The sequence below is a fragment of the Saccopteryx bilineata genome, chromosome 4 (genome assembly GCF_036850765.1).
Source record: "Saccopteryx bilineata isolate mSacBil1 chromosome 4, mSacBil1_pri_phased_curated, whole genome shotgun sequence".
NCBI classification, from domain to species: Eukaryota; Metazoa; Chordata; class Mammalia; order Chiroptera; family Emballonuridae; genus Saccopteryx; species Saccopteryx bilineata.
The window spans coordinates 260,334,416-260,349,962 of NC_089493.1; the positions used below are offsets into that span (position 1 = coordinate 260,334,416).

A 15,547-nucleotide genomic window follows, 5' to 3' on the forward strand; every position below is an offset into this window, starting at 1 on the left:
TGCTGAACTATTCAGCCATAATACTTCTGGTAGCTCATGTGCTTTAAGCCACAAATTGATTTCCAGATCGCATGAAACTTTAGATAATTTCATCCACAAATCTCTTAAGTCGTGTTCATGACAAGGAAAGAGGGATGACTTCCAAATCCGACTCTCCTGCCCTCACTCTCCTACCTCTGTGCCGTCCAGTATCTCCGTCTGTCCTATGCCCAGGTGACCTGCAGCCAGAAAGTATCTGCACTGTAAATCATCAAACCATATCATATTTTTGGTTCCTCTAAAATAATTACCCTTCTCTTTCTGAAATTGACCACATTGGACCATTCCTGTCTCTGAAAATTGATCTTTTCTAGATTATCTAGAAGCATTATTGTTGCTTTTTATTTTTCTTCCTTATTTATCTTGTTTGCTTAAAGTGATGGTAGTTGAGAGCTTAGTTGAGACACCTTTTCCCTTTCAGTTCTTTGCCGGCTTGATTATACTTTTTCCCTGTTTCTTCTCAAAATTCCATGAACTGATTATGACAGTTCTTATGTTCCTGCTTTTATGTTTAGTTGATGGTATACATTCTTTCATTTCCTCTTACTTTTTTTTTTGTCCTTTTCTCTTTCCTAAAGCAAGCCCTTGACAGAGTTTGTTAGGAATGAACAGACAAAACTACGATGGGAGGGGAAGAAGTAGTACTTGTCAAGCATCCCACAATTTAGTAGATGTTATCTGTCCATTAGCTCATTAATGTGTGTCACAATCCTGTGAATCATTATTATTAAAAAGTAGGAAACTGGGTCACTTCATTTCTATTTATCCTTTTAATGTAAAAATGTAAATACTTTCAACTTAGCTTAATTAAAGTGTAAATATTTCCTTGACATTTTTGAGCTCTTTGAAATGAATACAGAATGTCCATAGTTACATTCCTGAGTGGTTTTTATCATCAAAGACAGATAATATCAAGTATCTATAGGAATAATAATACTACTAAAAAATTAAGTGTAATAATTAAAATGTTTCTTATTCCATAACAGGCATAAGAAATTAGCATTCTAATATAGCATTAATATTTTTTGTGTTTATTTTTTTATTTTGCCAATTATTTTCAAAATTAGCATAGAAACCATAGAAAAGTTTATGCAGTTTTAAAAGTCTTTAGGATTGTAAACATTCTGGTATAGTTATTATATAGTCATTGGTATGTCTGTCTTGAATATTAAGGCATACAGTATACAAAGGAACAAAAACAGCACCCTTTGAATACTATTTTGTGTTGAGCAGTGAGCTAAGTGCATTAATGTTTGCAATATAACAACCTTGAGAGGTAGGTATTCATCCTTTCTACAACTGAGGAAAGTAAGGAGTAAGTCAGGCAGCCAGAAATGGGGTTAACAGGTATACTGGAATGCTGGGAGTCTGGCTTAAGAGCCCACTGTAATGTACTTTTCCCTGTCCTAGTTGGAAGTTTTATATGCCATAAACCAATAATGCGAGCTTATATTAAGAAAAAAATGAGATTAGGAAAACAGTTAACTCCTGGAAAACATTTATATTATTTAAATGTAAATGGATCAGTATATGCAGGCATACTTGCATATGAATAAATACAACTTTATGTATTTAAAAAAATTACTCCTGTATAACCTGGCATTTTACATAAGTCAAGAGACTGTCTGATAAAATTATTAGTATTTCAAGCAGTGATTGATTTTTATAAAAACTATTCTTTAAGTGTTTACAAAATTACTTTTCAGTCATTTGCATAGTGATGCAGTGGCCTGTTTAAAGTTTATGTATTATCTGCAACGTCAGTTTTTTAAATATCATATTTCTATTCTGTTAGCCATAGTTCAGCATCTTGTCAACTGATGTCAAGTACGAAAGTTTAAAAGTTTAAAATTCTGCTGAAGTTTTTGGTCAGTTGTATAGGAATACAATTTAGGGGTGAATGTTAATCAGTATCCCCATTGGAAATGTCCAAAATATGTTTGCTTTTTAAAATCCTGAATACTCAGTGTAGAAAATATCAGTCTTCAGTCTTGATTATTTTTCAGACTGTTTCTTCATACTAGGTTTTGTTTTTAAATGTGCTCTATTTACATTTTTATTTATTAATAAATATAAAGGTGATTAACTTATATTTTGTGTTTTTTAAACATAATCTAGATGAGGAAGAGGATGGCAAGACTCCAACTCAACCACTGTTGAAAAAAGGCAGGCATTTTTCATCATTTTATTTTGATCCTTTTTTCATACTGTTAACTCTTTAACTCCAACCCTTTTATTTTCTTTTTTTACCTTAGTTTCTATTTTCATGGTGAGGTGATGTTACAGTTATTTATTAAATGCAGATTCGAAAAGTTATCATTCATCCAATTAAAGAGTTAAATCACCTCAGGGAAAGGTGATATATCAAAGACAAATTCTTTTAAATCATCATAGTATTTCTGAAAACTTCAAACTCTGAAAGTCAATATTAATTTTTTAATTTAAACTGCATGGTTTACATGATAAGTAGAGACACTGAAATAGATGTCTTTACAGTGTCACTGCATTCTTTACCATCAGTGGTACCCAGCCAAGTCCTTAATTTTGATACTAATATATTTTTCATTTCAAAAATTACAATATTTCTCACAGTCCTGCTGCGTTTGGGAGATACACAGTCATGTCAACGTACATGAATTTAATGAGAAGGAGATAGAGGTGAGAGTTTCGGAGCAGTGTGGTTTGGTAGCCATATTATTCCATCACGCGAGATCATTCGTCATGTTCACGTACATCGTGGCAGCATGAAAAGTGAATGATAGATGTTCTGCAATAGTGACCAGATTTCCTGCTATGGATTTCTGCTTTTAAAAGTTTAGCCTAGGAGTTTCATAATAGTCATTTGCTTGCTCAAAGAACCAGTGTTGATTTTTTTTTTTTAATTATCTGGGAATATAAGTGGGAACTCCTTGGTATATTGTTCTTTTGACTTGTAGCAGATGGGTACCCTTCCAAGGAGTTCCACCATCTTTCTGTAGTTCAAAGAAAGATGTGATTATATGGCTTTAGAATTGGGTGTCACATATTAAGGGCATAAATGCTAGGTAAAAATGAGTTTTTCCTTAGACTGAGGTTTCACTGTGATAACTGTAAGATTGTATTGGTATGTCTTCCACTTCCTTCTGTCTTTCATATTACAGATAACAACATTTTACCTAAAAAATTACTTTGAGCTTTAAATTATTGAAAAACCAGATTTTAAAAGAAATATATTTATGGAATAGTCATAAATTTAATTTATACAGTTAGCCTAAAAGAGCTTTTCAAAAATTCAAAATCTAGCAGTCAATTATAATTTTCTTGATTGATATTTATGATTCTCTTTCATTCAGATTGCTTCATCATAGTGGAAGTTAGGCAAGATAATTTGGATGAGTTTAGTTATATAAAGATGTATTTATCTGTAACCATCTTAAAAGTATGTTTTAATTATAAACAACTGAACGCTTATAATGAATGCCATATACAACTATCTGCATTGTAAACATCTGAATATATAAAAGTTAGGAAACTATAGAATTCAGCCAAAGGGACTTTATTTATCTCCCTTACATCTTATTTTTCTGCTTACTCCTTTAGAACCCAAAGGCCCTGCTGTGCCTTTAAACATAGCTGACCAAAAGCTTCTCGAAGCGAGTTCTCAGTTTCAGAAAAAACAAGGAAAGAAGACTATTGATGTCTGGTGGCTTTTTGATGATGGAGGTAAGTTCGTTAATGTATTTTTTTTAACAGTTTTAAATTTACTGAAGTTGTGGGAATAGTACTAAGAATCGGCACGTATTCCTCACCCATACACCCCATTCTGGTTTTTGCAGCATTCCCGGAAACACCAGGACTCATTTCAGAATCGGGTGTTGCACTTAGTTGTCATATTTGGGAGTCACTAGGTCCTTCTTTGAGCTTCATGACCTTAATCATTTTAAAATATTACAGACCAAATATTTTGTAGAATGTTACTTAGGAGTGCTGTTTGAAGTTTCATCACAATTACTTGTATTTTTGGTAGAAGCGTCACCAGCGACGCTGTGCTCTTCTGTCTCTAATCTCATCTGGTGGCACAGGGGGTGCTCTGTCTCGTCACTTGGGGGGGGTAGCTTTGCCTCCTGAGTAAGCTGGTTTTCACCAGCTTTCCACACTGAAGTTACTGTTTTCCCCTTTTATAATTTCAGGTATTTGGGGGATGAGGAATTACTCTGAGACTATGTAAATACACCATCGGTACTGCAACTTTTACCACCCTCTTTAGCATACATTGACATTTTTGCCTGAATTAATTGTGGTGTGTTTGTGGTTGCCAGATTATGATTTTTCTATCCTAGTATTTCTTCGTTTATTAGTTGGCATTTTACTGTAAGGAAGAGCTTTCTCTTTATTTCTGTGTGGACTCATGAATTTGTATTTTACTCAGTGGGATATGATTTATCAATGATCATTATTTGTTTTGATTTTCAGATCGTCCCGAATATCCTGTTTAGTCTGTGTCCATGTAGTCTTTCTGTGTCCATGTGTCATGTCCCAACCATTCCTTATTTCCTTGTACAATAAGAGGATCCAGGCTCAGTGCTGTGCTTTCTTTACACCAGCCATTGAACCACCCTTTCTGAAGGAGCCCAGACTCCTTTTACTGGAGAGGGGCACTAAGAACAAAGACCAGGGCCTCGGTCATGCTCGTTGGTGCTAGAGCAGCACTGCCCCCCGGCCTCTCCGTGGGCAGAGCTAGGAAATCACACATGTGTGTGTCTGTATGTGTCCAGAGCTAGGAAATCACACATGTGTGTGTCTGTATGTGACCAGTCCCAGGCCAACACTGCAGGGTGCAGTCCAGCTTCTCCCCTTTGGTTTCTCATTCAGCGAGTGAATGTCACTCCCATTAGGCTCAGTGAATATTCCCATCTCCTCCGTCTTCCTGTGTGTGACTCATCTCAACTCTGCATCCCACTCCACTGACTTCCTCCCACGGCCCGACTCCCTTGGGGCTTCCTTCCAGTTCGGCCCTGTCTTAGGCTTTATGACTGAATCAAGGAATTATAGAAAGAAAACATTGGTTTTATACTGAGTTGTTGTAAACATGTTTTTAAATTGAATTAAAGATTAGAGATTAAATTGAATTAAAAGTTCTTATTTAAGAAATTAGCATTTAGTATATGATCTGTTATATTTTTATAACTCAGGTTTGACCTTATTGATACCTTACCTTCTGACGACCAAGAAAAAATGGAAAGATTGTAAGATCAGAGTATTCATTGGTGGAAAAATAAACAGAATAGACCATGACCGGAGAGCGTAAGTCTATTTAAAGGGCATTTAACTAGTAGTACTTTATTATTACTACATAGATTTGATAGGAATCCATAAAATGTCAGTCATGTTGCTCTGTTCTGTACTGAAGCTGAAAATTCTTAAATAAACCTTATGCTCTTTAATTTAGTCCTTATGTTTAAGTAGTAGATATTTAGTTTTACTGATAACATAATTTTTAAATATATATTTACATTTTAGAAAGTCTTCATTAATATTTACAGCATTAAAGTGTTAAGCAGCTTTTTATTTTAATCAGGGGAGAAAGTGCACAAAAACTATATGTTCATACATAGGGTACATTCTGTAGACTTCTAGACAACAGAATATGAGTGCCGTTACCACCCATTCCCTATCGGTCTGTATTGTCATCAGTGTGGTTCTGGTTCCAGCGCTTCTCTACGTCCCTGGTGTGGTGTCTCTGACCTCTTTAGCATTTATTTTGCACGCTGCTTACAATTTCATGTTTGGAAAATAGAGCTTTGATCATGAGATTCCTCTGGCCAAAATACTTTATAACCTTTTCTGTTACATACTATAGAAAGTCTATGCTATGCTAACTATGACAGTCAAGGTCTTTTACAGTCTACCCTCCTGTTCCCTATTTTTATCTCCTGTTCCCCTAAATATGCCTTATAGTTCAGTTTACGTTTCTGCACCTATCCAAAACATGCATACGATTTCAGACTTTTACTCCTTTGCCTATTTTCATCTATCTACTATAAATATTTTACTTCTCTGTTAAAATACTCTATTCTTTAAAACTCAGAACAATTATCACCTTCTTTATAATATCTACTCTAATTTTTTCCCCTTATTCCCTCCACAATTTGTTACATTTCCTTGCTGAGTCAAGATGTACTTGATACCACTCATCACATTCTGCGCTTGGATCATGTTTATTATATTTTCTTAGATTTGAGTTTTGTGGGCCGTATAGCAAGCACACAGTAGGCACACAGTAGATTTATAGCAGAATTCAACAAGGTTTGTTTTTTTTTTTTCATTTCAAATAGTGAATTATAGGACCTGGCCGGTTGGCTCACTGGTAGAGCGTCGGCCTGGCGTGCAGGAGTCCCGGGTTTGATTCCTGGCAGGGCACACAGGAGAAGCACCCATCTGCTTCTCCACCCCTCCTCCTCTCCTTCCTCTCTGTCTCTCTCTCTTCCCCTCCCACAGCCAAGGCTCCACTGGAGCAAAGTTTGCCCGGGTGCTGAGGATGGCTCTATGGCCTCTGCCTCAGGCACTGGAATGGCTCTGATTGTGGCAGAGCGACGCCCCAAGATGGGCAGAGCATCGCCCCCTGGTGGGCATGCCGGGTGGATCCCAGTCGGGCGCATGTGGGAGTCTGTCTGATTGCCTCCCCGTTTCCAGCTTCGGAAAAATACAAAAAAAAAAAATAGTGAATTATATAAGAAGTAGTAGAAATAATTTATAGGTTAAACCTGTTGCTCATCTGTTTTCTAATATCTTAATTTAGAAAACTCATTTTTGGCCCTCGCCAGTTGTCTCAGTGGTAGAGCATTGGCCTGGTGTGCAGATGTCCCAGGTTCAATTTCCAGTCTGGGCACACAGGAGAAGTGACCATCTGCTTCTCCATTCCTCTCCCTCCCCCTCCTCTCTCTTCCTCTCCCACAGCCATGGCTCAATTGGTTTGAGCTTATTGGCTCCAGGCGCCGAGGATGGCTCCATGGAGCCTCCACCTCAGGTACTAAAAATAGCTTGGTTGTGAGCATGGCCCCAGATGGGCAGAGCTTTGACCCACATGGGGGTTGCTGGGTGGATCCCAGTCAGGGTGCATGCAGGAGTCTGGCTCTCTAATTCCCCTCCTCTCTTGGAAAAGAAGAAAAAGACAAAGAAAACTTTTTATTAAATATAAAATCCTATTAATCGCTTTTCCCGTTTGTATGTTTCAACTTTTCTGTTATTGCTACCAAGATTTCATTATGAACTATGCTTCCAAAAAGATACTCACTGAAAAATCAGAGGCTTGTTGGAGCTCTGTTTCCATGCCTGTCCACGGTATCACCACCCTTATCCTCCACACCCTCCAAGTGCTGTGAACCTAATCTACCGTCACTTATAGCTTCAAGTTCACCTAAAAAGTCATACTTGTGCCTTTTGAGGTATGCATTTGGCATGGATGGAAGAATCCAGAAATATTAAACAAATAACTATACTAGTTTTTACTGAAATCCATATACTTTGAGTAAAATTAACTTAAAAAAATAGTTGCATTCAAATTTCATTATTAATGTCTTTCGCTGTCCATTATTGGATACTAAGGAGAGATTCAGAGAAAGGGAAAGAATAAAAGTCTCGAGGGATTTTAGATGTCTACTCTGTGAATGTATAGTGTGAATTCAGACAGGCTTGTTTAGGATGTGATAGAAATTTTTCCTATAAATCATGCTTTTCAGATACACAGATTCAGCCCTAAATCAAATAAAATACTTATATACAGCCTTCATGTATCTCAGTGCTCTTTCTTTTTTATTTAGGATGGCTACTTTGCTTAGCAAGTTCCGGATAGACTTCTCCGATATAATGGTTCTAGGAGATATTAATACTAAACCAAAGAAAGAAAAGTAAGTTATTGAATAACTTTGTACAAATTTTTGATACTTTTTTGAATAATCTATTCAGACATTCCAGTAACAGACCATTCAACATAAACTAATATGTGGGCATTCTGACTGCTTTAGTTACATGTGAAGTCAGCTTTTTAAATTTAGCACTGATAGTTGACATGCTTCCAGCAGATACCAAGGTAAGTCTACAGGGCCTTCAGTTTTCAGAGGATTCGATTACTACTTTGTAATTTCTGAAAATCATTTATGCCACAGAAATTCTAAATGATTCTTTAAATTTCCACTTCTTATGCCCACATTCATTATGACTACTCAGTCCCTACTCCACATACAAATTACTTCCCACTATTTAATTATTAAAACAGGAGAATTTAAGAATTTCCCTATAATATTTGCATTCATAATTCTCAAGATTCAAAAGTGGATTCGTGGAATATTCTATCTGAAAATGGTGTATAGTAGTTCTAATTATATGTATACTTCTGGACAGGATTTTAATTATTCTCAAATAAATGTTGAATGAATGATAAAGCTGATGTAAAGAAATCATTGTAAATAAAAAAATAGTAAGGCTATTATAGTAAGGTTATAATCAGGGAAAGATTTATTTCCTGTTATAAAATAAGAAAATCCAGGAGCTTTGTATAAGATACAATATTTGCAAAGGGGGTGTTCAAATAGTGAAGTCCAGTGTGTGTGTAGGCTTATCCACACCAAGCAAGTCTCAGACACCAGCAGGGTATCCAAGAAGTCCCCATCTACCCAGAGATAGAATCAGATTGCATAGGTGAAGAGCTCCACCTCGCAAGAAACTCCCTCCACTTTAAATTCCAGTCACAAGCCCAGGTGACCTGTTCTCTGACCAACTGGCTAGAAATCAGTAGTTCACATGACCCCCACATCTCTTTCAAATCTGTAAAATGGCTCACAGAACTCAAGAAAACCCAGTTACCCACTAGATTACTGCTTTATTGCAACGGGTAGTGAAGGATACAAATCTACAGTCAGATGAAGGGATAGAGTGAGGTCCCCACCAAAAGAGCTTCTCACCTTGTGGAGCATAGGGCCTGCCCAGGCGGCACCTGGAAGCATTCTATTCTCCAGAAAAGGGGAAAAAGGAACAAGGAGCTGTCCTCTCTGGTTTTTATGGAGGCTTCATTACATAGTCATGACTGATGAAGTCATTAGTCATTGGCAATTGAACTCAATCTTCAGCACTTTCCTGGAGGTTGAGGTTGGTGTGAGGACACGACTGGAAGTTCCAAACCTTTAATCACAAGGTCGGTGCCCCGGCAACCAGCTCTGACCCTTGAGTGGGGTCCAAGAGTCATTTCATTAACTTAATAAAAACACCTTCATCACTCTCAACACTTTGGAGATTCCAAGGGTTTTAGGAGCGGTAAGCTAGAGATGAAGACCTGGTATCTTATAAATGACAATATTGTAATACAAAAAACTGTTTTTCACATTCACACAGGAATAGAATGCTGTTCATGTTCTTTGAATATCTTTTGTCCTACTAAGTATACTTGGATCTAGAGATTAATTCAGCATTTTCTTAAATGTTTAATATCTGCCCCTTCCCTTCAACAGGTTCTGGTACCTTATCTTATACTACTTTTATTTTTTGGTACTTGAACTGGGAAAGCCTTTGCGTGTTTTGAGTATAGAAGTAAGACAATTTGACTTATTGAGCAAAAGGATCATTCTGGCTACTGTGGTGAAAATTTACACAGGGTTGGGGGTTGATACAGAGATCAGAATAGTTAGAATATAGAGGGGAGACCAATAGATGGGAAACACTAACTTCTTCGATTATAATTCTGTGTTTAAGATCTTACTATAAAGTAATTCAAAATAAGGTTGTCAGTATTCTTTCTATTTTTTTAAGTATTGTAGCTTTCGATGAAATGATTGAGCCATTCAGACTGCATGAAGATGATAAAGAACAGGATATTGCAGATAGAATGAAAGAAGATGAACCATGGCGCATAACCGATAATGAGCTTGAACTTTATAAAACCAAGGTATTCTTTCTCTTCTGCTAAATTTTTATTAACCTTCCATGTGTTTTTTAAAAAATACTTAAGACATAAAAGTATCAAGCACTGAAATTTGTTACAGGTGGAACCAGCTGTGTAAATTAAATCTACTTTAAGTTGGATTTGTATGTGGACATTGCAAAGAGTTAATTTTTTTAAATTATAGACTGATTTTTATTATACCGAAATTGATTTGGTTTCTTTTTCTACTTACAGTTTTATGAACCACGATAAATTCCAATTTTCAAATGGTCTAGGAATGACCTTTTCTTGTTTCATTTCAGACATACCGGCAGATTAGGTTAAATGAATTATTAAAGGAACATTCAAGCACAGCTAATATCATTGTCATGTAAGTAATACCTATACTAAGATTTTCTTAGGTATTCATTTATGATAATGCAATTAGGATTAATTTCTATACCGAGTACATATCTATTTAATACCTATGACTTAGTAGTTATAAGGAAGAAAAAAACAAGCTTTTAAAAAGACACTTTGCTTTAAACATTTGGAGAAGTCATTTAAGATAGGAGGAAAGAAAAATCTTAAGCTTATATGAATCTAAGTAGTTCTTTATCATAGCCTATTTTGGAATTTTTCCTTGATCCTTTTAAATTTTTTTTAGCTTGGAAACACTGTAGTATAACCATCAAGTATGCGTAGGGTATAACGGATTGAAGTTAAAATTTGGACCTCAGGCATCTTCCTCACAGAAATGATAAAGTTACTTGGAGAGTTAAATTTAAAAAGTGGTTCCTGTCTGAATCCCACCCCAAGTTCCCACACACAAGCTTTACATTACCACCACATTGTCCTTGTGGTGAATAAAGATACTAATGCTCACTCTGGCTTTCCTTCCACCAAACCAGGTTAGCTAGATATTACTTGAACCCAAATTTTCTCAGTTCTGGAGCATAGGTCCTTAAATAGGTCAGGAATGCTCAAGCCTTCAAAAACATGCCAAATGGCCTGACCAGTGGTAGCGCAGTGGATAGAGTGTTGACCTGAGATGCTGAGGACCCAGGTTCGAAACCCGGAGGTCACTGGCTTGAGCGTGGGCTCACCAGCTTGAGCGTGCAGTCATCAGCATGACCCCATAGTCACCATCTGCAGCCCAAGGTCGCTGGCTTGAAGTCCAAGGTTGCTGGCTTGAGCAAGGGGTCACTGGCCTGGCTGGAGCCCCCCCAGTCAAGGCACGTATGAGAAGAAATCAATAAATTACTAAAAGTGATGCAACTACGAGTTGATGTTTCTCATCTCTCTCCCTTCCTTTCTGTCTCTCTCTTGCAAAAAGCAAATAAACAAGAACAAGCCTTTTTTTTTTTTTTTTTTTTTTTTTACAGAGGCAGAGATAGACAGGGACAGACAGGAACGGAGAGAGATGAGAAGCATCAATCATCAGTTTCTCATTGCGCGTTGCGACTTCTTAGTTGTTCATTGACTGCTTTCTTACATGTGCCTTGACCGCGGGCCTTCAGCAGACCAAGTAACCCCCTGCTGGAGCCAGCGACCTTGGGTCCAAGCTGGTGAGCTCTTTGCTCAAGCCAGATGAGCCCGCGCTCAAGCTGGCGACCTCGGGGTCTCGAACCTGGGTCCTTCCGCATCCCAGTCCTATGCTCTATCCACTGCGCCACCACCTGGTCAGGCTAACAAGCCTTTTTTGAATAAAGTACTACCAAAGGATTATGCTTTTGATTAACAACAAACATTTACACTGGACAATTTTAAGTGTTGCTGATGATGATCAAATATCTGTAATGGAAGATGCTAATACCTAGAAATCTGGAAACACTCTATAGGGCAATAATAGGTCCTGTTACTACTTATCAACAAATAGAAGTGAAAGCCTAGAGAGATAAGATAAAATTAGTATGTAGAAATGATTGTGTTTGAATTGTATCCATGTATAGTTTCCACTTTCTGAATTCAGATGGAAACATTGTTTTCTCCTAAAATAATTTTATACTTATTGATGAAGGGGAAATTAAGGATTTAATGTTAGATACCAAATGTGTTGTGGTATTCTTATATAGAAACTTTTTAAAATCTTTTGTTCAAACTTGAAAAAACAGGAAATGTTATGGCAGAATAGTAGTTGCTATACTATATGAAGAATTTCCCTGCATTTAAAAATATTCTATAACTATAGTAATTTTTAGTTGCTATATTATAACATATTTTAATTTTTATTACATTTTATTTTTCTCAACTTAAACGCATTGCTGAATTTCCTTTCTCTCTGATACCAGGAGTCTCCCAGTTGCACGAAAAGGTGCTGTGTCTAGTGCTCTCTACATGGCATGGTTAGAAGCTCTATCTGAGGACCTGCCACCAATTCTCCTAGTCCGTGGGAATCATCAGAGTGTCCTCACATTCTATTCCTAAATATTCTACACAGTGGACAGCCCTTCAGGTGGTACTTCATTGCCTAATGAAGTAACTGAAATCTTCAAGGACACGTCAACATCACAATGGCGAACTGAGACTTTTCTTTCACTATTTCATTAATTTGAAAGCACACAAGGAAGTTGTTCCATTGATATGTGTGTGGAGACTTCAGTTTTAGGCGGTAATATATCTCAGTTTTAATGATGATTCCTTGTTGTTGGACTAAAGCTCATGAGAGTCAAGTTTTCCCTTGCTACTTGAATAGCAATAAAAGTGTGTTATTTTTTTTTGATTGATGAAAGGAATACAAAAAGCCTTTAGCCTTGAGGTGCCTTCTGAAAATAACCAAATTTCATCCATAGATCCTCTTTTATAAATTTATACAATGTCAAACTTTGCCTCCAGCCATTATTTTTATTTCTGGTCTCTTCCACCTTCATATAAAATGGACACTGCTTTTCTTCTTCCATTGACCAATTAGTGTTGAGTACTGTATGTTTTCTGTTATTTTTGTAAAGGTGTATGTTAGATAGTAAAGGTGAGAGCGCAAGTTAATGAAAAACGCAAAAAAATAAGTGGGAACCAAAAAGTGACCCCAAATTTTGGTTTGTATGAGTATGTATAATGTAGACCTAGGGGAAAATGACCCAATAAACCTTTCTTTTTTTATTTAACTTCTAAGTGGATCTTATTGGTATCTTTATTCAATTATTACTGAAACCTTAGGGAAGATTGAAGATTTATCCAGTATTTCTATATACTGCTGAAAAATTATAGTCCTTCTTTAGATAAAAGTCCTTAAGACCATTAGTATTCATTAGAGGAGAGATTTGTCCTAATTTAAGAGTTTTCTTCAAATCTAAGGGACTTTTAAAAAATGCTAAAAAAAAATTTTCTGGAGGAAGGTTATTGCCATTTCTTAGAATATTTCAGTAAACACGACATGGAATTTGCTATACCATCCTTTATAATCATTAAAATAATGTTCCATCAAATGGTTAAATGGACCACTGGTTTCTTAGTGAAATGTTTTTAGGCTTAATTCATTCAATTGTCAAAGTACACTTAGTCTTAATTAATATACTCAGGTTTGAACAGATTATTCTGAGCATTTAAATTTAATCCATTCTTAATACTTTAAAACTTTTGTGTTATGAAAAACTGCCAGTTTGTGCTTTTTGAAATGTCTGTTTTGACATCATAGTCTACTAGTATAATATAACAGTGCATTATGTACTGTTACTAAAAGCTTTATATACAGTTATTAATGTGAAGTTTTTCATTCTTTATTCAAGGAAGGATTTCCTAAAAACATTTCAAGGGATACATATCTACATATCTGTATGTGTGTTTGTATATGTGTGCATACACAGATGCATATGTGTATATATAATGACATCTATGTTGCTGGGTTTTTGCATTTTAAGTGATCAAGATTCATTAGACTAAAACTTTTTTGTTTGAGTAAACATAAGTTCACAATTAGATTGAAGGAGACAGGTTTTCTGGAGAACTAGATGATCATTTGAAGGGCACGTGAGTCCCACATTTATCATTCAGTGAGAAAATGGAGAACATTTCATCTGAGGTACTGTTCAGTGAGTTCATTGCTATAAGTTTCAATGGTGATGACTTTATGCAGGTTTTCAGGAATCTTGATAGAAAGCTATAAAATTACTACTGTCGTCAATAGTGCGGTATTTTTGCTGCATGAATATGAACTAAGTTAATATACAAAATGGAGATCTGATAATTTTAAATTTAGAATGTTAAGAGACTAAAGTAATGGTTTTTTCCAAAATATTTTTTCCTACATTATAACTCACAGCATTGTTGCATTTATTGCAGGTTTTGTATGTAGTGTTTGGGAGGAAAGACGGTAGAAATGTATTAGTCAGTGAACAATATTTATGTTTGAATGTTTAAAATGGGGAACAGGGCACGAGCCGAGTGCTGCTCTCCTGAAATGTGCACAGGTACACCTCCTTTTACTTTCCGGTTTCTCTCATTCAGGAAACTTTGTGATCTGTACTTCAGGAACCAGACGTCATGCATCATGCATATGTGTATAAAGTACATAAAATATATCTAAATATGCATCATGGGGGGTTAATATTGTCTGTGAAATACTGTGAGAAGCTTTTCACTTAAAAAAATGCATTACTTTTACTTAAAACTAGCTACCAGGTCAAAATTTTCAAGGTTATTGTAGTGTTCTAATAAAGGTCAATAATTAATTCTTAGAGATGCTAGCTAGTGTTGAAGCTATTCTACTCTATTTTATTTATACTGAATTTGATTATTTTAATGCCAATTTTTTTCTTTTTTTAGTTCTAATCATTGGTGATAACTTGGAAACAAATAATTATGCAATGGCATTTGACAGTTCATTATCCCTATAGGTAAAAATTCAGTGGGTTTAGAGAGAATGGTGGTGTTAAGCTGATTATTAATGGTTAATTAAATCAAATATTTATTTGTTACATTATTTCATTTGTATTTAGGTTTTCTTTTACATTCTTTTTATATGCTTTCTGATATTACATATTTTTAAAGACTATGGAAATAATTTAAAGATTTGAGCTCTGGTGGATGTTTACTAAGTTTGAAAATGTAATATTTTGATAATACTGTACTATAACTGTCACACAAATGCTTTTCTAATGTTTTAACATTGAGTATTGCAGTTGCTGCTTTGTACAGAGGTTACTGCAATAAAGGAAGTGGATTCATTAAAACTATTTAATGTCTACTCATATCTTGCTCTATAAGTTTGTGTCGTTTGTGACTTTAACTATTTATCAATATATATGTATATATATGTAATTTTAATATTCACTCCTTGGGAAAGCTGTTTGAAATTGTTCACTATCCCTAAGCCTTTGGAATAATCATTATTGATACTGATAATATGATTGAGCCATATAAGATGCAGTTCATTTTGATTAAAAAAAATTTTAGCTTTTTAAATTCTGCTTTATTTATCTTTGGGCCAAATCCTCATCAGATTAAATGAATTTATAGTTCCTGAATATTTAATCTGATTCTTTTCTTCCTAAGATATATTTGGCTAAACTGATTTATAGTTTCACAAAAACGTTTTCAGTTTCTCATTTGGACATTACAGTAGGTGTAGCATATACGCAGGGCAGCTCTCTGTCCCTGTTTTACTCTTGAGAAAGCAGC

General features: G+C 35.6%; 1 protein-coding gene across 1 annotated transcript in view; it reads left to right on the forward strand.

Moving 5' to 3' along the window:
* The window catches only part of SLC12A2 (solute carrier family 12 member 2), a 95,441-nt gene extending 80,326 nt beyond the window's left edge, over positions 1-15,115 (forward strand). The window contains exons 21-27 of the mRNA XM_066274261.1: positions 2,158-2,205; positions 3,619-3,741; positions 5,211-5,322; positions 7,839-7,925; positions 9,820-9,955; positions 10,255-10,322; positions 12,223-15,115. Of these exons, the coding sequence (XP_066130358.1) occupies positions 2,158-2,205; positions 3,619-3,741; positions 5,211-5,322; positions 7,839-7,925; positions 9,820-9,955; positions 10,255-10,322; positions 12,223-12,358 (710 nt within the window). The 3' untranslated portion in view covers positions 12,359-15,115. The remainder of the gene's footprint in view (positions 1-2,157; positions 2,206-3,618; positions 3,742-5,210; positions 5,323-7,838; positions 7,926-9,819; positions 9,956-10,254; positions 10,323-12,222) is intronic.
* Positions 15,116-15,547: the final 432 nt, after the last annotated feature.